Here is a 23,234-nt window from a genome sequence, read left to right on the forward strand (position 1 = left end):
TTAATATTGGTATGTGTGAACTGGATTCTACTATCAATTTGCAAGATCCTAAAATTTAATTAACAATTTGGTGTGGCTGTTGATTAGGCAGACCCCTCCCTTAATTATTAGTCAATGTGGCTGTGTTTTAGCATACTTAAGGCAGGATACTTTGGCTGTGAGCCATATGGCTGTGTAACATCAAAGTTTGTAGCAGAGTTAATCTTGGAGTTGAAATTGGAGGTGAAGATTGAGGAGGATCCGAACTCTACAAAACAACTTCATAACTGTGAGAATTTACTTTCTAATAGCTGTGATTATTTGTGCTCTTCCTATCCTCCAATAACTGGCCAGTCTCTCCTCCTGTATCTCACTATGCCCTCCCTATTGCATTTTCTGTTTACTGTTTCCTCACTCCTTTGTGAACATTTCTGTTCTCTCCAACTTCCCCACTCCTCACTGCACCATTATTTATACACCTCTCTCCCAACAACTTCTTTACCCCTAAATAAAAAACATCCCCACAAATCCTCTATTCACACCCTCTATCTACTCCTTCCTGCTGCTGTGGATCCCCCCTAAGCCTGAACCCAGACATACACATCTGATCTTACCCACACCTCCCTGCCATCTCTTCCCCTGTAAATGGTGTTAAATGAAATGGTTAACACTGACTAACCTTAAAACATGCCCCACAAATCAAGCATCCCAAAATCCTGCACTCATGGCTACTGTCCCAGTCACTTATACCACCCATTGTGGCCAAGCACTGCCATCTACAGCACTTATTCCCTCACCTGCTCTCTCTGTATGTTTCCCCACAAACCTCTTAGATTGCAAGCTCTTCGGGGCAGGGATTTCCTTTCCTATTGTCTGATTTTTGCTGCACTTATTGTATTATTATAACTCCCTGTACTGTATTCTTTGTGAACCGCTGAGTACACTTTTGGCGCTATATAAAGACATACAATACAATTGAACAAATCACTAAATAAGAATCTAGTATCTAGACTACGTATGTTCAGCATGGCTGCCCAAGAGAAAGGATGTCTCAAAACTGCTGGTCCAAGTGTTAATAAAAAATTATTATTATGTCTTTATACCTAATTTTTGGAGATCTTAACACTTAAGAGGATACAGCTATTAATATTTAAGATGCATGTATATGAAGTAATCCTTAAACATGCAATTGTTTCTTTAAAAAAAAAAAATTCTGGTTATAGTTTTATAATTAAGATAGTAGTCCTCTATTTCTTTTTTTTTTTAGAGTTCAATGAACTCAATTCAATGAAATATTGAAACAGTTGTTATAGCAAGATAGACTCACTCTTCCTTCACAGTTGTTAAGGTGATAGGAGGAGTCTCGGGCGGCAGAAGTGCAGGCATCATGTCAGCGCCATCAGGGGGGTCAGAGAAATCCTCCACCTCCGTTTTAATGGCCTTAAGCTTTTTTCTCTTGTCCCTCTCTTTCACCCTCTTCTTTACTGTGGCCAGGTCAAAAAGGGCTGTGAAAATAGACATGTGCATCATTCCAGGCAGCACAGACATGTAACACCAACGTAATCTGCTCATGTATTTCTGAGCTATAGTACTGTAACTCAAAACCCTCGGCAGTAAAGTGCTACAAATTCTAAGTGCATCATTACCTTCAACAAAAAAAAATGTTCCTGGACATTAATGAATAAGGGAAGAGCAAGTCATAAAATTAGGAGAGAGACCCAAATCCCAGTGCTCCCAGTTATGCAGCTCTAAGCAATTTAACAATCCATGATACAACGATCTTTAACATGAACACAATATACTCAAGTTTTTTAAGTTACATTCATTGTAGTGTTAGACATATTTATATCTTTATAGAGATTTTGTGAATGGGCTTTTGTGGGATAGTTCAATGGGAGGCCTTTGGTTGAAGAAATTTAACAGGGTCATCTTTTTAGCCCTTTTATCTGATGTCAACCAAACTCTTAAACTGAACCCATTTTAATGTCAGCCATACAGGTCAACCGCAAAGCTTTAAACATGGCTGATGTCAGAGTCACACTACATTTGTACATGTTGATTGAGCTTCAGCGCCCCAAACATACTATGTACACAATTGGTACAGAGCCCTCACAGGCTTTGCTGATTAAATTAGACATATATTATGAAAATTAAAACGGGAAAGCAGCACTTTCTTACCTGCGAGTGACCCCTTCCTCCCAGCATTCACACGAGTCATGATATCACACAGCGTCAAATTGTCTGTCATTAGGTCAGGGTGATCCTGCACAATATAATTATGAGTGGGTATTAGTGTCAATGTTAGAAGAGTATAAGGGTTAAATAAAATCAAACTGCTCCCAAATTTTGGCACCCTATGTTTACAAATTAAGTTTAAGAAGCATACTTAAAATCCATTTAAAGTGATATTATAATATGTCATTAGCAAACATTGGTCATTTAACAGGAGCTACTTTGACAAGACAAGAGAGCCAAACCACAAAAATAACAACAAATATTAATTCTGCAAAAAAAAAAAAAAACTGTTGAACCATGCTTCACTGCAGAAGCTGCATAATCAAGAGAACCCCTCAAACTAATCTGCACGTTCCCCTTCTTTCCTCTCACTGTGCTCCTTACCGGCTGATGTTTCCTTTTCTCCCGATGTCTCCTCAGCATCAGCTTCATATCACGGTTGCAGAGTTCTGGTTTGTCTTTGAGAAAAATACATTCAGCATTACATTAAACACATGCATGTAAAGTCAGTTCCAACTGTAAATATGCCGCTACAGGACACAGGATTAAAAGTAACTTCTACTGGAGGGAAAGACAAAATAGATCCCGTCTGTCTCCAAATGCTCTATGAGTCTCTTGCAGTAGCGAGTCTACTGGTGAAAGGAACCCATTCACTAGGTCGTCTTGAAAAGCGGATGCATAGACTTCAATTCCCCAATATATTGTAAAATCTCCTGTGCCAGGAAAAGGATTCACTTTGGGTCAGATTCACTGGGCTTACCTGCAGTTTTCATATCCTGCGTACAAAGTGTGGGTATGACACGGAGAGGAACTGCAACACTTGGAGAATGGCTGGGGGAGCCTGGAAGCCAGGAACTCAAATCTGAGAAGAAAAAAAAAAAAAAGAAGATGAAAAACAATCCTATCCCGGTGTGTTTTACACATAACTTACAGCTCCAACCGTCTATCCACAATTTGTCCTCGTCCCTTGGCTCTCTCCCCGAGTAATGCCAAGAGTCAGTTCCCGTCTCTCCCCTCAATGGGACAAAACATTTTAAGTACTGGCCGGCTGTTGACTCCCAACCTATTTATATCTTACTAAATCACCATTGTTGCCTTCCAAATCCAATCTACATGCCAACTCCCAGACCACCAACCGGCCTCTTCCTTATCAAGCTCTAACACCTCCGTGAACGCCCAATCCTTAATCTCCACTTTCAATTCCATGAGTCATACCTTCCTCTTCAGATGACAGGGTGCCATCTCCACACTCGTCCTTCACCTCTCGCAATATCTTCAGGTAGCGTCGCTGTGCTCGTCTCTCTCGCTCTTCGGGGGTACTCTTTACACAGGGCGGCTTCCTCTTCATCACCAGGTCTGGGCCATTTTTCCTAGCAAGATCTAGCAGCTCCTGGAGGTAATTAAGAAATGTGTTTGTGATAATGTGACAATATTGGTTTACTTAAAGAATCATCATCCTTTCACCAATGGAAGAGCCCCTCAAAAGCATATTGTGACTCTACGGAACCCCAAGCAAAAATATTATTGCTTTATCAGGGCATAGGGTTTTTTTTATTTTTAACCAACAACTTTCTACATTGTAATTATCAACACTACAATAACATTTTATAAAAATATTATTAAATACAAATGCATTTAAAAAAATGGTGGGCTTTATCTCCGACAGGCAAGCCTCAGATAATAAGTCACTTTGCGCCACGAGCACTTTTTGATTCAAGCCTCAGATAATACCAGAAAAATAAAATCGAAATTTTAGAACATGTACTTTCCACCAAAACAAGGTGAATTTACGAAGTTTTGACGCGGAGAAAGCCTTTGGTAGGATAAATTGGTTATTTCTAGATAAAACTTTACAGTCTTTTGGCTTCTCGGGTCCCTTTCTGGAAGGGGTCAGAGTCCTCTATCACTCCCCCAGAACCTTGGTTAAACTACCAGGCAACAACTTCGAAACTATAAGCATCAAGAATAGCACGAGAGAAGGATGTCCGTTGTCACCCTCCTTTTTGCGCGCTCAGTAGAGCCTCTAGCTGCAACAATAAAATCTCACCCAGATATCCAGGGAATAGACATTGGAAACAAAGAAAATAAGGTCTCGAAATTTGCGGTTGACACTGGCCAACTGTCATGCCTGTATGCCCGCAGACCTGGCAAGACCCCAGTACTGAGGTGGGAACGGTATTACACCACACACCCACAGCAGTGGGAGCTAGCCCGGAGTGTGGGATAGCATTGCTGGGCCTGTAGAGAGAGTGGTTAATGATACTTGCAACGTCTGATGGTATAAGCGTAAGAATGGTCGTGTCCGTGTGCCAATGTCCAGGGGTCCAGAGAGTAGAGTTGTCAGGGTACAAAGCCAGGTCCAAGGATGCCAGAGGTAAACGAGGTAGTGTCCGTAGCAAGGTTCAAAGGGGTACAGAGAGCAGGGTAGTCCAGGACAAGCAGGGGTCAAATCCAGGGAAATCCAAAGTAAACACAGCAGCAGGATACAGCAGGGACACAGAGGGAGCACAGCATAGGTCAGCACACACAGGGAAACAGGAACTATGCAGAGCGAGGAAGAAGAGTACAGACAGGGATTATAAAAAGGGAGACACACCAATAGGAGAGAGGGGAGGAGCAGAGAGAGAAGTGGGAGACAACAGAGATAGGTCAGGGAAAGAAGAGGAGACAGAAGGGGCAGTCAGGGGAATGACCTGTAGGGATTGGGAGGAGTCAGGAACGTGGCAGGCCAAAGAAGAGGAGCGTGTGCGCGCGCCCTCTGCAAATTGAGGGTGCGCGCGCACAGGCTGTGACAGGGAGATGGCCCGCAAGGACTCGGAGGAGGAACCAGAAGGGAGACAGAGCCCACAGGAGGAGCGTGTGCACGCGCCCTCTGCAAGCTGAGGGAGTACGCGCACAGGCCGCGTCACCAGGCACACGGAGTGCCGCGGGTACCCCGCTGGAGGGAGGCAGAGGAGCGGACGGGGTCGTCAGGGAAGGTGAGGTACTGGCCGCGGGCAAAGCGGGTGTCTGGGAGCGGGGAGCGTCACTGCAGGGGCTTGGGGACCGCACGGGCGCGCGAGACCTACGGGGCATGCGCTGAGGCAGTGGGGTAGCCGGAACGGGACAGGAATGGGAAAGGGATTGGTATGAGATGGGACAGAGGGAGAGAAAGAAGGGGAAGGAATCCCCTCAATTGTCACAGTACACCCCCCCCCCTTGAGGATCGATCTCCGAGCGATCCAACCAAGGCTTGAGAGGGAACTTTTGGTGGAATTGAAGGAGTAGTCTTGGGGCATGGATGTGACGTGCTGGTACCCACAAACGTTCTTCCGGACCATAGCCCTTCCAGTGGACCAGGAATTGGAGTTTGTTTTTGGACCAGCGGGAATCGATAAGTGATTGGACTTCATACTCCTGTTGTCCTAGTGTGGAGACTGGATTGGGTTTCCGAGATGGGACAGGAAAATAAAGACTGGGCACAAAGGGTTTAAGAAGGGAAGCGTGGAAAACGGAAGGAATCTTCATAGTAGGGGGCACGTCAAGACGGTAAGCCACAGGATTAATTTTCTCCAATATTTTGAATGGACCTAGGAATCTAGGAGATAGTTTAGGTGATGGTGTTTTCAGCCTGATATTCTTTGAGGATAACCACACCCGGTCGCCAGGTTTGAAAGAAGGCCCAGGTTGACGATGACAATCTGCCTTGGTCTTTTGTTTGGCAACCGCAGATTGTAAAAGTCTTGAGGATCCTTTTCCAAGATTCTTGAAGATTGACAACATGAATCGGCCGCAGGAACGCCCGAAGCGGAGGGCGAGAGAGGAAGGCTACTGGGGTGGAAACCGAAGTTAATAAAAAAGGGAGACTCCTGAGTAGACTCGTTTTTAAGAGAATTTATAGCAAATTCGGCCCATGGCAAAAGGTCCACCCAGTTGTCTTGTGAGTCCGATATGAAACATCTTAGATATTGTTCAAGGGTTTGATTCATCCTTTCTGTTTGACCATTGGTTTGAGGATGGTATCCTGAGGAAAACAAAAGAGAGATACCGAGTCTTTGGGAAAATGCCCACCAGAATTTCGAGATGAACTGTGATCCACGGTCAGAGACAATAGAAATGGGAACGCCATGTAACCTGAAAGTTTCTTTGGAGAAGACATCAGCCAACGTGGCAGAGTTAGGAAGACCCTTGAGGGGAATAAAGTGTGCCTGTTTAGAGAACCTGTCTACTACGACCAGAATGGTGTTCATCCCTTTGGAAATGGGCAGTTCAACAATGAAATCCATTGAAATGTGTTTCCAGGGTTATTCCGGAATGGGAAGAGGCAAGAGAAGTCCAGAAGGTTTGTGATGGAGTGTCTTACTCTGGGCACATACAGGACAGGCAGTGGTAAAGTCGAGAATGTCTTGGTTTATCTTTGGCCACCAAAAAGTCCATTTAATTAGATCTGCTGTCCTTTTGAAGCCTGGGTGACCGACTTCTCTAGAAGAATGACCCCAAAGTAAAACTTTATGGCGAAAGCGTGGAGCTGCATATAGGCGTCCTTCTGGTACCCTGAACCTGCTGGGAATGTGAGCTTGAGCTTTGTTGATCTCGTCCAACACATCGAAGTTGTTAGCGGAAATTATACATTTGGCAGGAAGAATAGGCTCCGTGGTTTCATTAGCTTCAGTTTCGGTGGCGAACTGACGAGAGAGAGCGTCCGCTTTGACATTTTTGGTACCAGGAATATATGAGATGGTGTAGTTAAAGCGGGAAAAGAAGAGTGACCAGCGAGCCTGGCGGGATCCCAGCCGACGAGCCCCCTCAATATATAACAAATTTTTGTAGTCAGTGAGAATAGCAACTGGTTCTTTGGAACCCTCCAAAAGGTGCCTCCATTCTTGAAGAGCCAGTTTTATGACCAAAAGTTCACGATTACCAACATCATAATTTCTTTCGGCAGATGAAAATTTCCGTGAAAAAAAACCACAAGGGTGAAGTTTCTCTTGGGGAGAAGTCCTCTGGGAAAGGACTGCGCCGGCTCCTACGTCCGAGGCATCGACCTCCAAAGTAAAGGGGAGGGAGGTATCCGGATGACGAAGGATGGGTGCAGAAACGAAAGCCTTCTTAAGAACCTCAAAAGCAAGAATAGCCAGGCGCATGCGCGACGGGAGCAGAGATGGCTGCCTAGTTCAGGAGCTCTGCTACCCACCGGCATAAAACTAACAAATTTACACAAAGCGAGGACGAAGTTTCACTTAAAACAACTACCATACTCAGTGAGAACAGCCAGGGATGAACACCAGGCTGAAGAACTCGAGGAAAAAGGCTTATCTAAGAAACTACTTCACAAATACTGTCATGGCAGGAGCAGGAGGGGAAACGGAGCTGTCTGATACGGACTCCGAGAGGGCAGGTGATGCAGTAGAACAAACAGTTAGCAAGAAAGATATAACAAAGCTGCATCTTAAACAGTTTTTTCGTGGGGAGATGGAGACATTAAAAAAAGACATGCTAGGAATTGGGGTGCGCACCAATGCCCTAGAGGAAAAAATGGAGACCACCAATAAAGTGCAGAGGGAAGCAAATAAGAGGATAGGGGCTCTGGAGAAGAGGGTCGCTGATTTAGAGGAGAAACAAGAAGACAGCGAGAACCGAGACAGAAGAAATAACATCAGAATTAGAGGGATACCAGAAGAAATACAAGATACAGAAGAGCTGATAAATCGCTGGATGAGCTCCCTGCTGCCAGGCAAAACAGAAGCAGAACTAGGGATGGATAGATGCCACAGGGCTCTCCGATCCAGACCCTTACCCAATAACCCTCCACGCGATGTGATTTTACGTCTCCATCATTACAAGGTAAAAGAGGAGTTATGCAGAATCACACGGGCAACCCCTAACGTCACTTTTGAAGGAATACAAATGTCCATCTACCAAGACATCTCCCCAGTCACATTCACCAAACGCAGATCTCTACAACCCGTGACCAAGATACTTAGAGATCGAGGCATTAAATACCGGTGGACCTTTCCGTTTGGTCTCCTAGTGGTAAAAAATGGACGCTCTCACATGATTAAAAATATATCTGAAGGGGCTCAGTTCCTTAAAAAACTGGGGATTCAAGAAAAAATAGCGGGTGCAGAAATCTCAGAGGAGCACACACCACTGGAAACAGAGTGTCAATCTGTGAATCTGTGAAAGGCGGGAGAGGGGAGAATACAGCCCCATTAAGCCTTAAAGAGACATCTGCCAGAATTTCACTGTACAAAGTTTTAAGTTTACGGTTGTAAGTGTCCCACCCTGGGCTGAGTACCTGAATCACTGAGGCTGGGATCGGTCTGGAGCGGCCCCGGTCGAAGCAGGAAGGAGGCAAGGCCCCAGTCCCTGGACAGGCAGGGCAAGTTGACTGAGAAACATCACGGCAATACAGTCCAAAATGGCGGAGCAGCACAGGCTACATGAAGAAGAGCCTGAAAGCGTGCGCAGAAAAATGGCAGAAACCCTTCTGGCGCGAAAGCGGAGAGCAAGGGACAGATCCGCCCACAGGTGCCTTACGAGGAGATGACACACCCACAACGAGGCCAGTGGGGGAGGCCCAAGGAACTCCCGGCGCCGACGGATGACGTCACAGCCGCGCCGGCAAGAGAGGATCCCGGAAGAGTCGGAGAGAGCGGAGAGAGGGAAGGGCGTCCTCGGCGGGGGTGCGCGAATCCCGCCGCCGGGGAGGGGGGGGTAAGGACCGACGGGTGTATGCTTCCCACACAGTAAGGGCCAAAAGCGCTAGCGTGCCTAACACAGGGGGACCCAGTCACAAGACAACAGGAGGGCTCAGCAAGGACATCTTAGATACACAGCAGGGAGAAAGATGCATAACTAGGGGACTTAGGGGAGGCTCTAGGTTGCTAGGGACTGGAATTCAATAAGCCCTATGAACCCTCTGATGCCAGCTTGATGGACAAAATGCGAAGCCCATGGGGGAATAGCTAGTGACAGTGATAGGGCAATAAGAAGCAAAAGAGAGGATCGCAGGATCTGAAACAGAACAGGAAAGAAGCTTTTGACCCAGGAGTAAAGACACTTAGTTAGTGTGAGGTTACATCATTCGCGTTTTGTAGAAATAGTATTCTCAAGCAGTTGCAGTTATATACAATATATATATATATATATATATATATATATATATATATATATATATATATATATATATATATATAAATAAAAATGCCGGGGGGTGAGAGGGCAGTCGTCTATCTCACCTGTAGGCATGTGCCATACGGGCAGGTCAACGGGCTTAACCCGGCACCCTGCTCAAGTCCCAAGGGGTCATGGGCCCCACAAGGGCCTGTGTACTTGGACCAGAAGGAGGGATGGTCCAAACAAAAACCGATACCCCTGGGCAGTGGACCTCAGGTCGTTAGTGACCAGGAAAGGTCCTTCTTTGTTCAACAATTTTGTATGTCCCCTCCTGTATGTTCCCTTTCCCACTACAGGTCCCCATCAGGGAGGTTCAAGAGGTTGTGAAGCTCAACGGAGACAACAAGACAGGCCAGCAAGACCGGATAGGAAACGGGTGAGCAATACCGACAGAGACACTATACACATTCGCACATGGCAGTAATCATTTTATCTCAGAACGTTAAGGGCTTCAATAGCCCACAAAAGACAAAATTAGCTTTCACAGATTTTAACAGACAAAAGGCAGACATCCTATTTATCCAGGAGACGCACTTTAGTGTACGAAATAGCCCTAGATTTATGGATAAAAGATTCAGACAGTTTTGGTTGGCGTCCGCAAAAACAAAGAAAAAAGGTGTTGGCATCCTATTTAGTAACAAACTATGCATACAAGTTGAAAAAATTAAAAAGGACGTGGAGGGTAGATACCTCTTTTTGGTTTGTCGGATCAATAACTATAAAGTAACATTAGCAAATGTTTATGCACCATGGGAGGAGGAATCCCAGTTCTTCAAATCTTTTTTTCAAACACTAGATAAATGGGCGGAAGGAAATATCATATTGGCTGGAGACTTCAACAAAACCATTGATCCCTCATTAGATAGGACGGCACAGAAAAGAAAACGCAAGAGCGCAGGATCTCTAGCTCTATTAGAAGGAACGGGGCGGAGGAACTTGGTAGATATATGGAGGGAGCAGCATCCTGGGGAGAGGGGATACACCTTCTATTCACACCCACACGACAGTTATAGTAGTATCGACCACTTCTTTGTGTCAGGCAGAATGGTCCCACAGATCTCCGATTCGAAGATCCATGACATTACATGGTCGGATCATGCGCCTATAGAGCTGAGGTGCACACAAATTGGGCTGGAGAGCCCGGGAGCAAATTGGAAACTTAATGAATCCCTGCTTAAGATCCCTGAACTCAAACGGTCTATTGAAGATGAACTATTACAGTTCTTCCAAATTAATGTGGGCAGTGTGGAGTCCCACGCGGTGCTGTGGGAGGCTCACAAGGCCACATTGTGAGGGAAGCTAATTAGTATAGCAGCAGGTAGGAAAAACAGAGAGACACCAAATTGAATCAGCTGAGGACAAGGTTGCATGAACTCTCTAGCCTACATAGCAGAACAGGTAGAGAGGAAGTACTAAAGGAGTTAAAGGATGTACGAATCGAGCTTAACTTCCTACTTACCTCCCAGGCCGAGAAGGCAATGGGTTGGACAAAGAGGAATTTTTTTTAAAAGTCTAACAGGCCAGATACTATGCTGGCCAACAGAATCCGAAATAGGCAGCCAAATTATAATATACAGGCCATTCGGACACAAAACGGAGCGTTAACCTCCAACCCCAAAAAGATAGTGGAAGAGTTTAAACATTTTACGAAAAATTATATAACGGTGAGAAGGTACACCATTGCATAAAGACAAGTACGGCAAGGCAGGTGTTTCTGGCAGACGCGGCCTTGCCAAGGTTGAGTAGATTGGAGCGCGAGGCATTGCAAGCGGACTTTTCAATAGAGGAACTAAAAGAGGCGGTTAAAAATTTAAAACCATCCAAAGCACCGGGTCCGGATGGGTTCTCCAATTTATATTACAAGAAATATGTGGGGATTTTGGCCCCACACATGCTTAGGATGTTTAATGCAGTTATAGCAGGAGAGCCCTTTCCGGAACAGATGCTCCAGGCGTCAATCTCCCTGATCCACAAAAAAGATAAAGATCGCACTAACTGCCAAAGCTACAGGCCAATATCCCTTATCAACTCAGATATCAAAATTTACTCCAAATTACTGGCCAATTGATTAAGCGCTATTCTGCCCCGGCTGATTCACCGTGACCTGGTCGGGTTCATTAGGAATCGTCAGGTGGCAGACAATACCAGAAGGATAATAGACATAATCGACTACATAAATGCTAATAAGATCCCAGGTATAGTATTAAGCCTTGACGCAGAAAAGTCCTTTGACAGAATTGACTGGCCATACATGGGGGCGACGCTTGGAGCGTTTGGATTTGGTGACAAAATTCTAAGGGCAATCAAAGCGCTGTACACTACTCCAACACCGAGAGCGATTCACCAAGGCTTCCCCTCAGAGGGGTTTCGAATTAAAAGTGGTACAAGGCAGGGCTACCCGCTCTCGCCCCTGCTGTTCGCCTTATGCATGGAACCACTAGCAGCTCAGATCCGCAACAATCAGAACATTGTTTGTGAATGAATTTGAATTCCAGCAAACACACAAAGTGGCTCTTTACGCGGATGATGTTATATTAACCCTGACAAGGCCACTCATCTCGTTACCCAATCTATTTGACCTATTAGGGAGGTTCAACAGGGTGTCAGGCTTCAAAATTAATCAATCAAAGTCTGAGGCTCTTAGCCTTAATATCGCCAAAGAAACGGAAAAACTAATAGAGATCAACTTCAAATTTAAATGGCAGCCAAATTCTATAAAGTACCTAGGTATTAACCTTACAAAGAATGTGAAATCCCGATATCAGGCAAATTATCCCAGACTCTTACGATCCCTGAGAGACGAATTACAAGAATGGTCTTCTTTCGGAATTTCATGGATCGGTAGAATCTATAGTTTAAAGATGAACCTCCTGCCCCGTTTACTGTATCTGTTTCAAACTCTTCCGATACCCGTGGTTCGATCGGAGTTAATTACCCTGCAAAGGCAGATCTATAAATTTATATGGCAGAACAAGAAACCACGGATTAAGGCAAAGATTTTGCAAAGATCAAAGGAAGATGGTGGCTTAGCGGTACCTTGCTTGTTATCGTATTACAAGGCGAGACAATTAACCCAAACTATACAATGGCACACAGAGCCTGAGGAGAGACGATGGGTAGCATTGGAGAAGATGTGCGCCCCAGTAGAGCTCAAACACTTAATTTGGCACCCCAAAGTTAGTTTAAAGGAGGCAGACAAGCCGCTATCCTCAATGCTCAACTCAGTAGCGGTTTGGGAGGCAGCTAAATTTAGACATTCACTGTCCTCGAAACACTCACTGATGACACCCCTATTCGTCAATCCAGAATTTGCTCCAGGGCTTGATAGTAAAAGTTTTGAAATATGGCGACAAAAATACCTAAAGAGGCTAAGGGACCTGGAGGGGAGAGACAATATAAAAACATTCGAAGAAATTAAATCAGAAAAGGACATCCCTAACACAGAATTTCTTAGATACCTCCAGGTCCGGGCATTTTACACCAAACATGGGACACGTCCACCTTTAACTAATTTTGAAAAGCTCTGTGTGCGTGGCTCAAGCACACGAGGACTAATCTCTGGTTTATAAAGGGAAGTGGTGGGCTCAGGTAAGGACTACATACACAAGACTCAATTTATGACACAATGGGAGACAGATTTAGGTACGACACTAGAGGACGAGGACTGGACAGAGATATTTAACGCAACGGCCAGAAGCTCCATATGCACAACATTAAAGGAGAATTCATATAAAGTTCTGTTGAGGTGGTATCTCACCCCAGTTAGATTAGCTAAATTTGTTCCGGGGTACTCCCCGCTTTGTCCCAGGCAATGCGGGGAAACAGGGGATCTGTTGCACATGCTGTGGTCTTGTCCTCAAATTGCACCCCTATGGAGGGAGATTCGGGATTGGATACAGAGGATTTTGGGCCTTTAAATTCAGCTGGACCCGTGGTTGTTTTTGTTGAACAAACCGACTCGGGAAGTGTCCAGAGCAGGCAGTAAATTAATAGCGCATTTTGCTACAGCAATGAGATGCGAGACTGCAGCTTTGTGGAAACAGAATGCAAATCCATCAATAGAAAAAATCAGGAATAGAATGTGGTTTGTTTGCCAGATGGAGAAGTTGACAAGCTTGGTCAATGACACTGGCCCAAATTTCCAAAAGGTCTGGACGCCTTGGTTGGCTCAGACAGATATACAAGGCGTGAGCAATGCCACTATTTGGCTTTGATAGTAGGTAAATGAGTTCTCCTCGAATGGGTGGCAACGGTTAGGGATACAAGTCCGATACGTATAAGTTTAGGCCCCCCGTACCAAAAAAGGGAAAATGCTCCCCCTGCCAAAAAAAAGGGAAAAAAACAAAAAAAAAACAATAAGAAAAGAGAGCCAACACGCAGGCCCAGAGGAAGCCGAGTCGAGAACAACCGAGCAAGCAGGAGCGCTACATCGCAGCGACTTCCTACCCCCACCCTCCCCCCTCCCTTGTCTCCCCCCTCCCTTGTCTGTTATTTATTCTGTGTCATGGAATGTGGTATAGGCATGGAGTTGGTGCCACAGATAATTTGATGGGGAAAAATGTTTACCTGTATTTTTACGTGGGGTAGCTCCACGTTTTGTCAACAAAAATTCAATAAAACTGAAGTTATAAAAAAAAAAAAAAACCAAGAATAGCCTCAGGAGACCAGGAGGAAATATCGGCGCCCTTCCTGGTCAATGCGGTGATGGGAAGAGCAATAGAAGAATTTTTTTTGATGAATTTCCTGTAATAGTTGGCAAAGGCAAGGAAACGCTGCACAGCCTTGAGTGAATTAGGCAACGGCCAATCGAGAACAGCTTTCAGTTTTTCTGGATCCATGGAGAAGCCTTGGCTGGAGATTATATAGCCTAAGAAGGCAGTAGAGAACTGGTGGAATAAACACTTCTCCATCTTGGCATATAGGCGATTAGAACGGAGTCTAGAAAGCACTATTTTGGTATGTGAAATGTGTTCCTCCAGATTTTTAGAAAAAATTAGAATGTCGTCTAGGTAGACTATGACAAATGTTCCCAATACATCGCAGAAGATGACGTTCATGAACTCTTGAAAAACGGCAGGAGCGTTACATAAACCAAAGGGCATAACTAGATATTCATAATGTCCAGAACGTGTGTTTAATGCAGTTTTCCACTCGTCCCCCTCCCTTATGCTAATGAGATTATAGGCACCTCTTAAGTCAAGCTTTGAGAAGATTGAGGCCCCGTGGAGACGATCGAACAGTTCTGAGATAAGCGGAAGAGGACACCGGTTCTTCACCGTGATCTTATTGAGTCCGCGGAAGTCAATGCACGGCCTAAGCGATCCATCCTTCTTCACAAAGAAGCCAGCCCCGGCAGGGGAGGTAGAGTTGCGGATGAATCACTTCTCCAAATTTTCCTGAATATAGGACGTCATGGCCTCGGTCTCCGGGACGGAGAGTGGATATGACTTAGACTTCGGCAGGATGGTCCCCGGAATGAGATCGATAGGACAATCGTACGGACGATGGGGAGGAAGAATCTCTGCTTGTACCTTGTTTAACACATCCAGGTACTCATGATACACGGTAGGCAGGGTCAATAGATTGGAAGAAACGGAATCCAGACCGGCAAGCACCGTAACAGGAGACTCCACAGGAATGGCGTCTGCGGACGAAGGCCACTGGAGAGGGAGAGTACCGGTCCAGTCAATGCGCGGATTGTGGAGTTGAAGCCAAGGCAATCCTAAAATAATTTGCACTGTAGGAGATTGAAAAATATCAAAGATGATTACCTCCTTATGACCATCAGCCAAGGTCAACGTAAGAGGAATAGACTCCCAAGTGATAAATGCCGGCTGGAGTGGTCGGCCGTCGATGGCCTCAAAGGCCAATGGTGGTCTTCCTTCTGACCATGGGAATTTGGTTCTCCGACGCGAACTTCTGGTCCAGGAAGTTACCACCCGATCCCGAGTCGACGAAAGCTTCAACCTTCAGGAAAAGGTTCGGACCCTCCAACGTGGCCGGAAGCAGAAACTTCTTTGGGAGAGCTTTGGGAGGAGAGGGGCAAGGAGCAACAGTACCCAGTAGAAGCCCCTCTACCTTTACTGGGTGTGCCCGTTTCCCGGCTTCAGGGGACAATTCTGCAGACGATGTTCCGGAGAAGCACAGTAGAAGCAAAGTCTATTCAGGCGACGACGCGCTCTTTCCGTGGTCCGAAGTTGCTGACTGCCGACCTGCATCGGTTCCGGAGACTCTAGTGCCAGGAGAGGTGTTGTAGGCGACCTGTGAGAAACAACAGAAGGAGAGCGAGAACAGTGCCTTTCGTGCCGTCGCTCCTGAGTACACTGATCCATGCGTACACTCAGGGTAATCAACTCCTCCAGGGAAGAAGGCCGGGCATGAGTCGCTAGGTCGTCTTTCAACGTATCTGAGAGTCCGTGCCAGTACGCGGCGGCGAGTGCCTCATCATTCCATTGGGTTTCAGCGGCCAGCGTACGGAACTCAATGGCGTATTTGGCAGCTGATCTTCGGGCCTGAGAAATGTGAGAGAGAGAGAGAAGGCGGCTGTCTCGCGCCGGGCAGGAGTGTCAAATACAAGTTGAAACTCGCGTCTCACTCTGAAGAGAGAGTAACCTTGCGTTACTTCACTTTTGCGCTCCCATAGGGGGGAGGCCCAGGCGAGAGCGTCTCCGGTGAGCAAGGCGTAGACATAAGCTACTTTAGCACGACCAGTGGGAAACAGGGAGGGGGACATCTCAAACTACACCTCACATTGGTTTAAGAAACCGCGGCAGGCGAGGGGGTCCCCCATCGTAGCGATTCGGAGAGGGAATCCGGGGTCCAGGGTTGGTGTAGGTTGTGGCCACTGGTGGCGTGCGAGCCATGGGGTCTCCTGAGGGGAGAACTTGGCCAATTGCTGGGAGACAGTAGATAATTGATTACTAACAAATTGCAAGGCCTCTATGGAAATTTCTATGGCGATACCGGTACCCACCTCAGGGGGGGCTGCGTTTGTTGGGCTCTGCATAATGTCACGCCTGTATGCCCACAGACCTGGCAAGACCCCAGTACTGAGGTGGGAACGGTATTACACCACACACCCACAGCAGTGGGAGCAAGCCCGGAGTGTGGTATAGTGTTGCTGGGCCTGTAGAGAGAGTGGTTAATGATACTTGCAACGTCTGATGATATAAGCGTAAGAATGGTCGTGTCCGTGTGCCAATGTCCAGGGGTCCAGAGAGTTGAGTTGTCAGGGTACAAAGCCAGGTCCAAGGATGCCAAAGGTAAACGAGGTAGTGTCCGTAGCAAGGTTCAAAGGGGTACAGAGAGCAGGGTAGTCCAGGACAAGCAGGGGTCAAAGCCAGGGAAATCCAAAGTAACACAGGAGCAGGAAACAGCAGGGACACAGAGGGAGCACAGCATAGGTCAGCACACACAGGGAAACAGGAACTATGCAGAGCGAGGAAGAAGAGTACAGACAGGGATTATAAAGGGAGACACACCAATAGGAGAGAGGGGAGGAGCAGAGAGAGAAGTGGGAGACAACAGAGATAGGTCAGGGAAAGAAGAGGAGACAGAAGGGGCAGTCAGGGGAATGACCTGTAGGGATTGGGAGGAGGAGTCAGGAACGTGGCAGACCAAAGAAGAGGAGCGTGTGCGCGCGCCCTCTGTAAGCTGAGGGTGCGCACGCACAGGCTTTGACAGGGAGATGGCCCGCAGGGACCGGGAGGAGGAACCAGAAGGGAGACAGAGCCCAAAGGAGGAGCGTGTGCGCGCGCCCTCTGCAAGCTGAGGGAGCGCGCGCACAGGCCGCGTCACCAGGCGCACGGAGCGCCGCGCTGCGGGTACCCCGCTGGAGGGAGGCAGAGGAGCGGACGTGGCCATCAGGGAAGGTGAGGTACTGGCCGCGGGCAAAGCGGGTGTCTGGGAGCGGGGAGCGTCACTGCAGGGGCTTGGGGACCGCGCGGGTGCGTGAGACCTGCGGGGCATGTGCTGAGGCAGTGGGGTAGCCGGAACGGGACAGGAATGGGAAAGGTTAGAGGGATTGGTAGGAGAGGGGACAGAGGGAGAGAAAGAAAGGGAAGGAATCCCCTGAATCGTCACACCAACCCTCTGATCTCACTACCAAACCTGACAAAATCTTTAGGCGAATTCGGCAAGCTGTCAGGATACAAGATAAACAAAGATATGGTCGGAGGTCTTGAACCTATCCCTCCCGGATGCTAAGTGTTTACAAAAAAAAAAAAAAAATGTAGGTGGCAAACAGAACATCTCAATTATCTAGGAGTCAACATCTCCAAAACGTACAATATTTTATATCGGAGCAACTACTCCACTCTATTCGACACCATTAAGAAGGACTTACTGGGCTGGAGCAACCACCAAATATCATGGTTCATATGAATAGCATCAGTAAAGATGAACATACTCCCTAGACTACTATACTACTTCCAGACTCTCCCAATTCATATCCCAAGAGAGGAAGAAACCTACAGAATCAAATATTTAAGTTTGTCAGGGGAAGAGGCCCAGGATAGCTACATCTGTGCTACTATCTTCCAGATCAAGAGGAGAGCTGGGTGTCCCGGACATAAACAGATACTAACAGGCGAACCAATTATGCCAAATAGTGGTATGGCACGCAGACCCGGCAAAGTTTTGTTGGGTGGAAATTGAGTCAAACCACTCAAAGGACAGCCCGCTGCTTGGAGAGAAAAAAAACAAAGGCCAAAGAAGCCCAGAATTAGACCCAAAGAAATTAACCATGACCATATGATAAGGGACTTCTTTCACAAAGGGACATACAAGAGCTCAGGCTGAAATACCAAGCCCTAGATCTACCTCTTTTCCAATACATGCAGATAAGGCACTTCCTGCTATCTACCCTAAAGGAGCCGGAGTTGCCGGCACTCTCCAAATTCGAATCTATCTGCATAGACGCAGAATATAAGAAGGGTTTAATAACAATGATCTACACATGGATCGAAGATGCAGGGAACACCCCAGACCATAGATCTATGAATAAATGGGCAAATTATTTAGGGATCAAAATTGACAGAGCGGACTGAGAGGACATATGGGACAATGCGGCCAAAACCTTCATCTGCAAGGTCACAAAAGAAAATATACACAAAATAATCAATGGTACCTCACACCATCGCGATTGAAGCAGATCTTCCCAGAAACCTCTGATCAATGCTGGAGAGCTTGCGGACAGGTCGGCGATATGGTTCACATATGGTGGAGCTGTCCTGCAATCCAAATATACTAGGGGATGATACAAGAAATCAGAGAAACAACTGCTCTAGCATCCCACTTGATCCCCTGGTATACGTACAAGCCATACCGATCAAGGAAGTTGACCAACCTGGCGCCTGATCTCACATATTGTGACTGCCGCCAGGTGCGCAGTAGCGGCAGTCTGAAAGAACCAGTCGCCGCCCACCAGATCAATTGTGACAAATAGAATTGGGGAAGTGATGCTGATGGAAAGACTCTCGGCGTCTCTCAGGCATTCAACCGACAAATTCTACAAGACCTGGGAGCCATGGCTGGGAACTGAAACTTAAACATAAAACTTAGGTTTAAACTCAATCCACCTCTCTATCCACCTTTAAGACCCACTTGCTTAAATATGAGTAGCAACGTGGCTAATACTATACACAATACATAAAGCTTGGCCTCCTGCAGACGCACTTACCAGAATGCCCTCATACTGCATCTGTGCGTTCTTCCTACCAAGTAGATTGTAAGCTCTTTGGAGCAGGGAATCCTCTTCCACAATGTTACATTTATGTCTGAAGCACTTCTTCCCATTATGTTATTTGTATTATTTGTTATTTATATGATTGTCACGTGTATTACTACTGTGAAGCGCTATGTACATTAAAGGTGCTATATAAAGACATGCATACAAATACAAACTTGAATTTAGGTAAACTCAGATAGGCTGTAGACTAGAGAAGAAACAGAGACCTAGGAAACAGGAGAAGACAGGACAGGAATTTAGAGAGAGAGGAGACAAAAGAATTAGGCAAGCTACAAATCAGGAAACAGTCAATCAACCAACGATCAATAAAGAATAAATGACGATCGAAGGTACCAACCCCCGACCCCCACCCACTTGTCTGCATCTATATATATGTGTATTTTAATTTTCTATGTATAAGATTGGCTGAATATTCTGGACACAACGGTGATCTTAAACAAGGTTCTGAAAACATAAGAGACGAAAATTCAATAAAAAGTATTTGTACAAAAATAAAAATGGCCACCAAATTTCACTGGTCAAAAACAAGCTGCGTCATCATTTGCAGCTTCCTACAAGATGGTCAAATAGCTCTAAGGTCGCTCATAGTCCTGGCGACGGCGCGTAAAAACAAGTTGATTTAATCCGTCGCGTGCGCCTGTAGTGTGAGCGACAGCGAGACCAAAATCGCTCAAGTCAATGGAAAATATTTTTTTCGGCAACCGCCGCATGACATCAGCACGTGAGCTGTTCAGCCAATGTGGGCGAACTGCTCATGGCCACGCCCCGCGTCTCGTACACTATAAGCAGAAATCGTTATTACAAGGGCAATGGGTGACGTCACGCCGGGACTATAAGCGCGGCCTAAAAGAACAGGAAATAAAACTGGTATGTGGGGAAGCTGGGTCTTTGTAACAGAAAATGCGGTTCAGCTGCGGAAGGCCCACTGGTTCCCATCCTTCAAAAACAAAAAAGGACAAATATAAAATCAGTGAAAAGCTAACCATCCAACGACAGTTTCAAGGACTGGCAGTCTTATCCATAAAAATGACATTAACTGGCAATTATACAACCCCTCCATTTGGTTGGAAATAGTTAGGTGGGTTTGTGGCTTTAAGACCCTGTGGAGCTCAAATACATCTATGAACTCAAGGAGAAAGGTGGACAGATGGGGACATACCTCGCGGGACGCCAAAATCTGTTTAAGCAGTGTGTGGAAATACTGCTGCTGAGAAGTCAGATAGCGCTTGTACTGGGACTTGAAGCAGAGGTGACGGTATTTCACCACTTCTGGGTTAAAATGTCCATCTGACAGACAAAAACGAAAAGGAAATTAAACCACAATATATAGAACATGCAGCAAAACGCATGCAATACATACATAATATAATCATATTGCAAGAGCTTCCAAACAGAAATCTAAGTATAAGATTTGTAAGTGACTTGACGAAGGTCATGCTGATGATCCTGGCACTTGGATTTCTCACTTCAAAAAGGTAAAAGCCTGACCCAAAAGACCATTCTGTCTCTCTTGCAGCTGGAAGTTCAAGAAGTTACCTCCATGCAGAAAACACATTGCAGTGTATATCACTTCACACCTTTGTAAACCCTTTCATATTAAAACGCTTCTTTTTGTATCCTGTCCATCTCTGCTGCCCTTACCCCATACTAAAATGTTATAAGCAACTGCACACACAAATGAGAGGAGCTTCAATATAGCTTTGGAATAATAAGAGCAAAACAAACTGTGTACACTGATGTGCCACAGAAAACTAATTAAACCAGCTTACCACGGAAAAGTTTCTGTGCAATGTGCAAAGGGTTCCCGAAGCGGAAATTCTCCCCCCTGAAGAGAGAGGCGATAATCTTGTCTTGCTGTTCCGATTTGTCATCAGAAGAGCAGGGCAGGAACTGCTTGAGGTGCTCACGCTGGGAATCAGACAGAACATTTTGCCACGTCTCCAAGCTCACCACCTCAAAAAACAGCTCGGGCTGCCAAAAACAGAAAAGAGGAGGCTGGCATGAGAAATTAGAGTAGGGGGAAACAGTTGGAAAGAGAGGTAACAGTGTAGGAAATCAGTTAATGAATGGGTTAGTTTAACGAGACAGAGTAAGAGAGAGAGTTGGTTCAAGAGTTGGACAAAAGGAGTAGAAACCATTTACTTACATCCTCCAGTAGGTCTTCAGGTAGACTGACCCTTGTCCCTCCAAGCATACATTCTTCCATGATCCTGGTTCCATTGCTTGCCACACAAGGCCCCAATTCCAGGGGGTCAGTAAGCATGTGATCAAGGGAATCCATGGCTCATTAACTGAAGGAAAGAACAATTTAAAACCCACACCTCGGTCAGGACAAAGTTTCTTACTGCAAAGTGGAGGCTGCAAACCTACTATGCATGTTACATCCCACTTAGAAGCATGTGAGCCTACGGTTGTGCAGCCCAATAAAATAATTACCAGCTCAAAGACCACTACTATATACATGTGAAAGGCATGTTACACGGTATATCTATTACACCCTAAGCAAATATAGTATTATGAAATCCTCAAATAGCCTTTGATTTCAGAAAAATATTGGTGCAAAATAATATTTGTAGGGATTTGTAAATTAAGAATTTAAAAACACCTTTACAAATGTAGCGCACATCACGTTAAAATGTCCAAATGTGTGCATATCTTTAATTTAAAAAAAAATCTATATTCCGCCAGACTATCAGCGTTGCAGCCTACAGGATAAAAATATAGTGGGTGCAGTATTACCTGTGATTTAGGCACATGCTTGCACTCTGCCTTTAACTACCTGTATAAATAGTTCCCACTTCATGGCATAATTAAACCCACGGAGTCCACATAGCATGTCATTTCCATGACACCATAGACTTTGAATAATCTACTTTGGTTGTCTCTTTTACTCTGCGGTTTACTTGTTAATGGCCCATACATAGATTACAAAATTTAAAAAAAAAAAAGTTATATATTACCAAATATATTCAAGTAGAAACATTTTTGAAGCACCTTTTCCCCTTATGCAGTTTAACTAATTATTAGCGATACTAAATAAATGTTTACACTAAAAGTATATTTTTTTGTGATTCAATACCACATAATTAACTCTCTCTCTCAATTGGGTCCCTAAAAAGGAGTTGTGACAGAGGATACAGTAAGTAATACATTCCAAAGGGAGCATAACAGTTGTAAACCGTTAACAGAGACAACAAATAACAGTGCAGGGAGGCAGGGTTCATATCTGCTCCATTAACCCTGTGGATGATGGGAAGTTCATGTGGCCCCCCTTTAATTCATTCTCTCTCTCCCTCCCCGATGCAGTTTCATATGTGCCCCCCTTTGCCTAAGTGCTGATGCAGGGTTCGTGTGTCCCCTTTAATAATCCCCAATGATGCCAGGTTCATATATGCCTCCCTTTGCCGGTGCAGGGCTCGTGTCCCCTTCACTCCAGCAGCTGATGCAGGGCTCAGATCTGCCCCCACTTAATGGCTGTGCCGAGGCCCCACACCTTGCTAAATGTCAGCGCCCCCAGGTCTCCGTGACCGCAGCGCCCACACATTACTGTCGCCCTGTCTCCGTGACCGCAGCGCCCACACATTACTGTCCCCCCGTCTCCGTGACCGCAGCGCCCACACATTACTGTCCCCCCGTCTCCGTGACCGCAGCGCCCACACATTAATGTCCCCCTGTCTCCGTACAGAGACCGTGTCTCCCTTCTTACCGCCGCTCACCGTACAGATTCTCACTGGCTCTGCCGCTCCGTCCACAGATCGCGAGCTCCCCCCTCATTCTGCCGTTACCGTCTTCCGTTTTCCATGCCACCGGAAGTAACGCTCCGGAAACAAACGGCCCCGCTGCACCTACTTCCGGCGTGGAGCTGTGTGTGTCTTGCAGCCAGGGTTTGGTAGTTGTGCTGCTACAAAACAGTTAGAGATTTTTTTTACATCAGCTATCTTTGAATTAAGGTTTACAAAAAAAAACAGGGTTCTCGCTTTTCTTTTACATACATTAATTTATCAGAACAAAGTACCTTTATAGGATGGCTTGTGTTGGTTGAGTGTACGCATATAAAAAATTATATTACGCATATTTAAAAATATATTAGTCAATTAGTGTAATTCAGGTATAC

At 45.8% G+C, this 23,234-nt stretch overlaps 1 protein-coding gene across 2 annotated transcripts in view; it reads right to left on the reverse strand.

Annotated features, from left to right (window-relative positions):
• NFRKB (nuclear factor related to kappaB binding protein) overlaps positions 1-22,982 on the reverse strand; it is a 48,670-nt gene extending 25,688 nt beyond the window's left edge. The window contains exons 1-9 of one of the 2 annotated variants that reach the window (XM_075603340.1): positions 22,827-22,982; positions 21,267-21,411; positions 20,890-21,091; positions 20,280-20,407; positions 3,430-3,604; positions 2,975-3,076; positions 2,599-2,672; positions 2,158-2,242; positions 1,307-1,484 (exon numbers count right to left, since the gene is read on the reverse strand). In XM_075603340.1, the coding sequence (XP_075459455.1) occupies positions 1,307-1,484; positions 2,158-2,242; positions 2,599-2,672; positions 2,975-3,076; positions 3,430-3,604; positions 20,280-20,407; positions 20,890-21,091; positions 21,267-21,401 (1,079 nt within the window). In that variant the 5' untranslated portion in view covers positions 21,402-21,411; positions 22,827-22,982. The remainder of the gene's footprint in view (positions 1-1,306; positions 1,485-2,157; positions 2,243-2,598; positions 2,673-2,974; positions 3,077-3,429; positions 3,605-20,279; positions 20,408-20,889; positions 21,092-21,266; positions 21,412-22,826) is intronic. The other variant, XM_075603341.1, reaches the window with a different exon arrangement.
• Between the last annotated feature and the right edge of the window lie 252 nt (positions 22,983-23,234).

Source organism: Ascaphus truei, chromosome 6 (genome assembly GCF_040206685.1).
Source record: "Ascaphus truei isolate aAscTru1 chromosome 6, aAscTru1.hap1, whole genome shotgun sequence".
Lineage (NCBI taxonomy): Eukaryota > Metazoa > Chordata > Amphibia > Anura > Ascaphidae > Ascaphus > Ascaphus truei.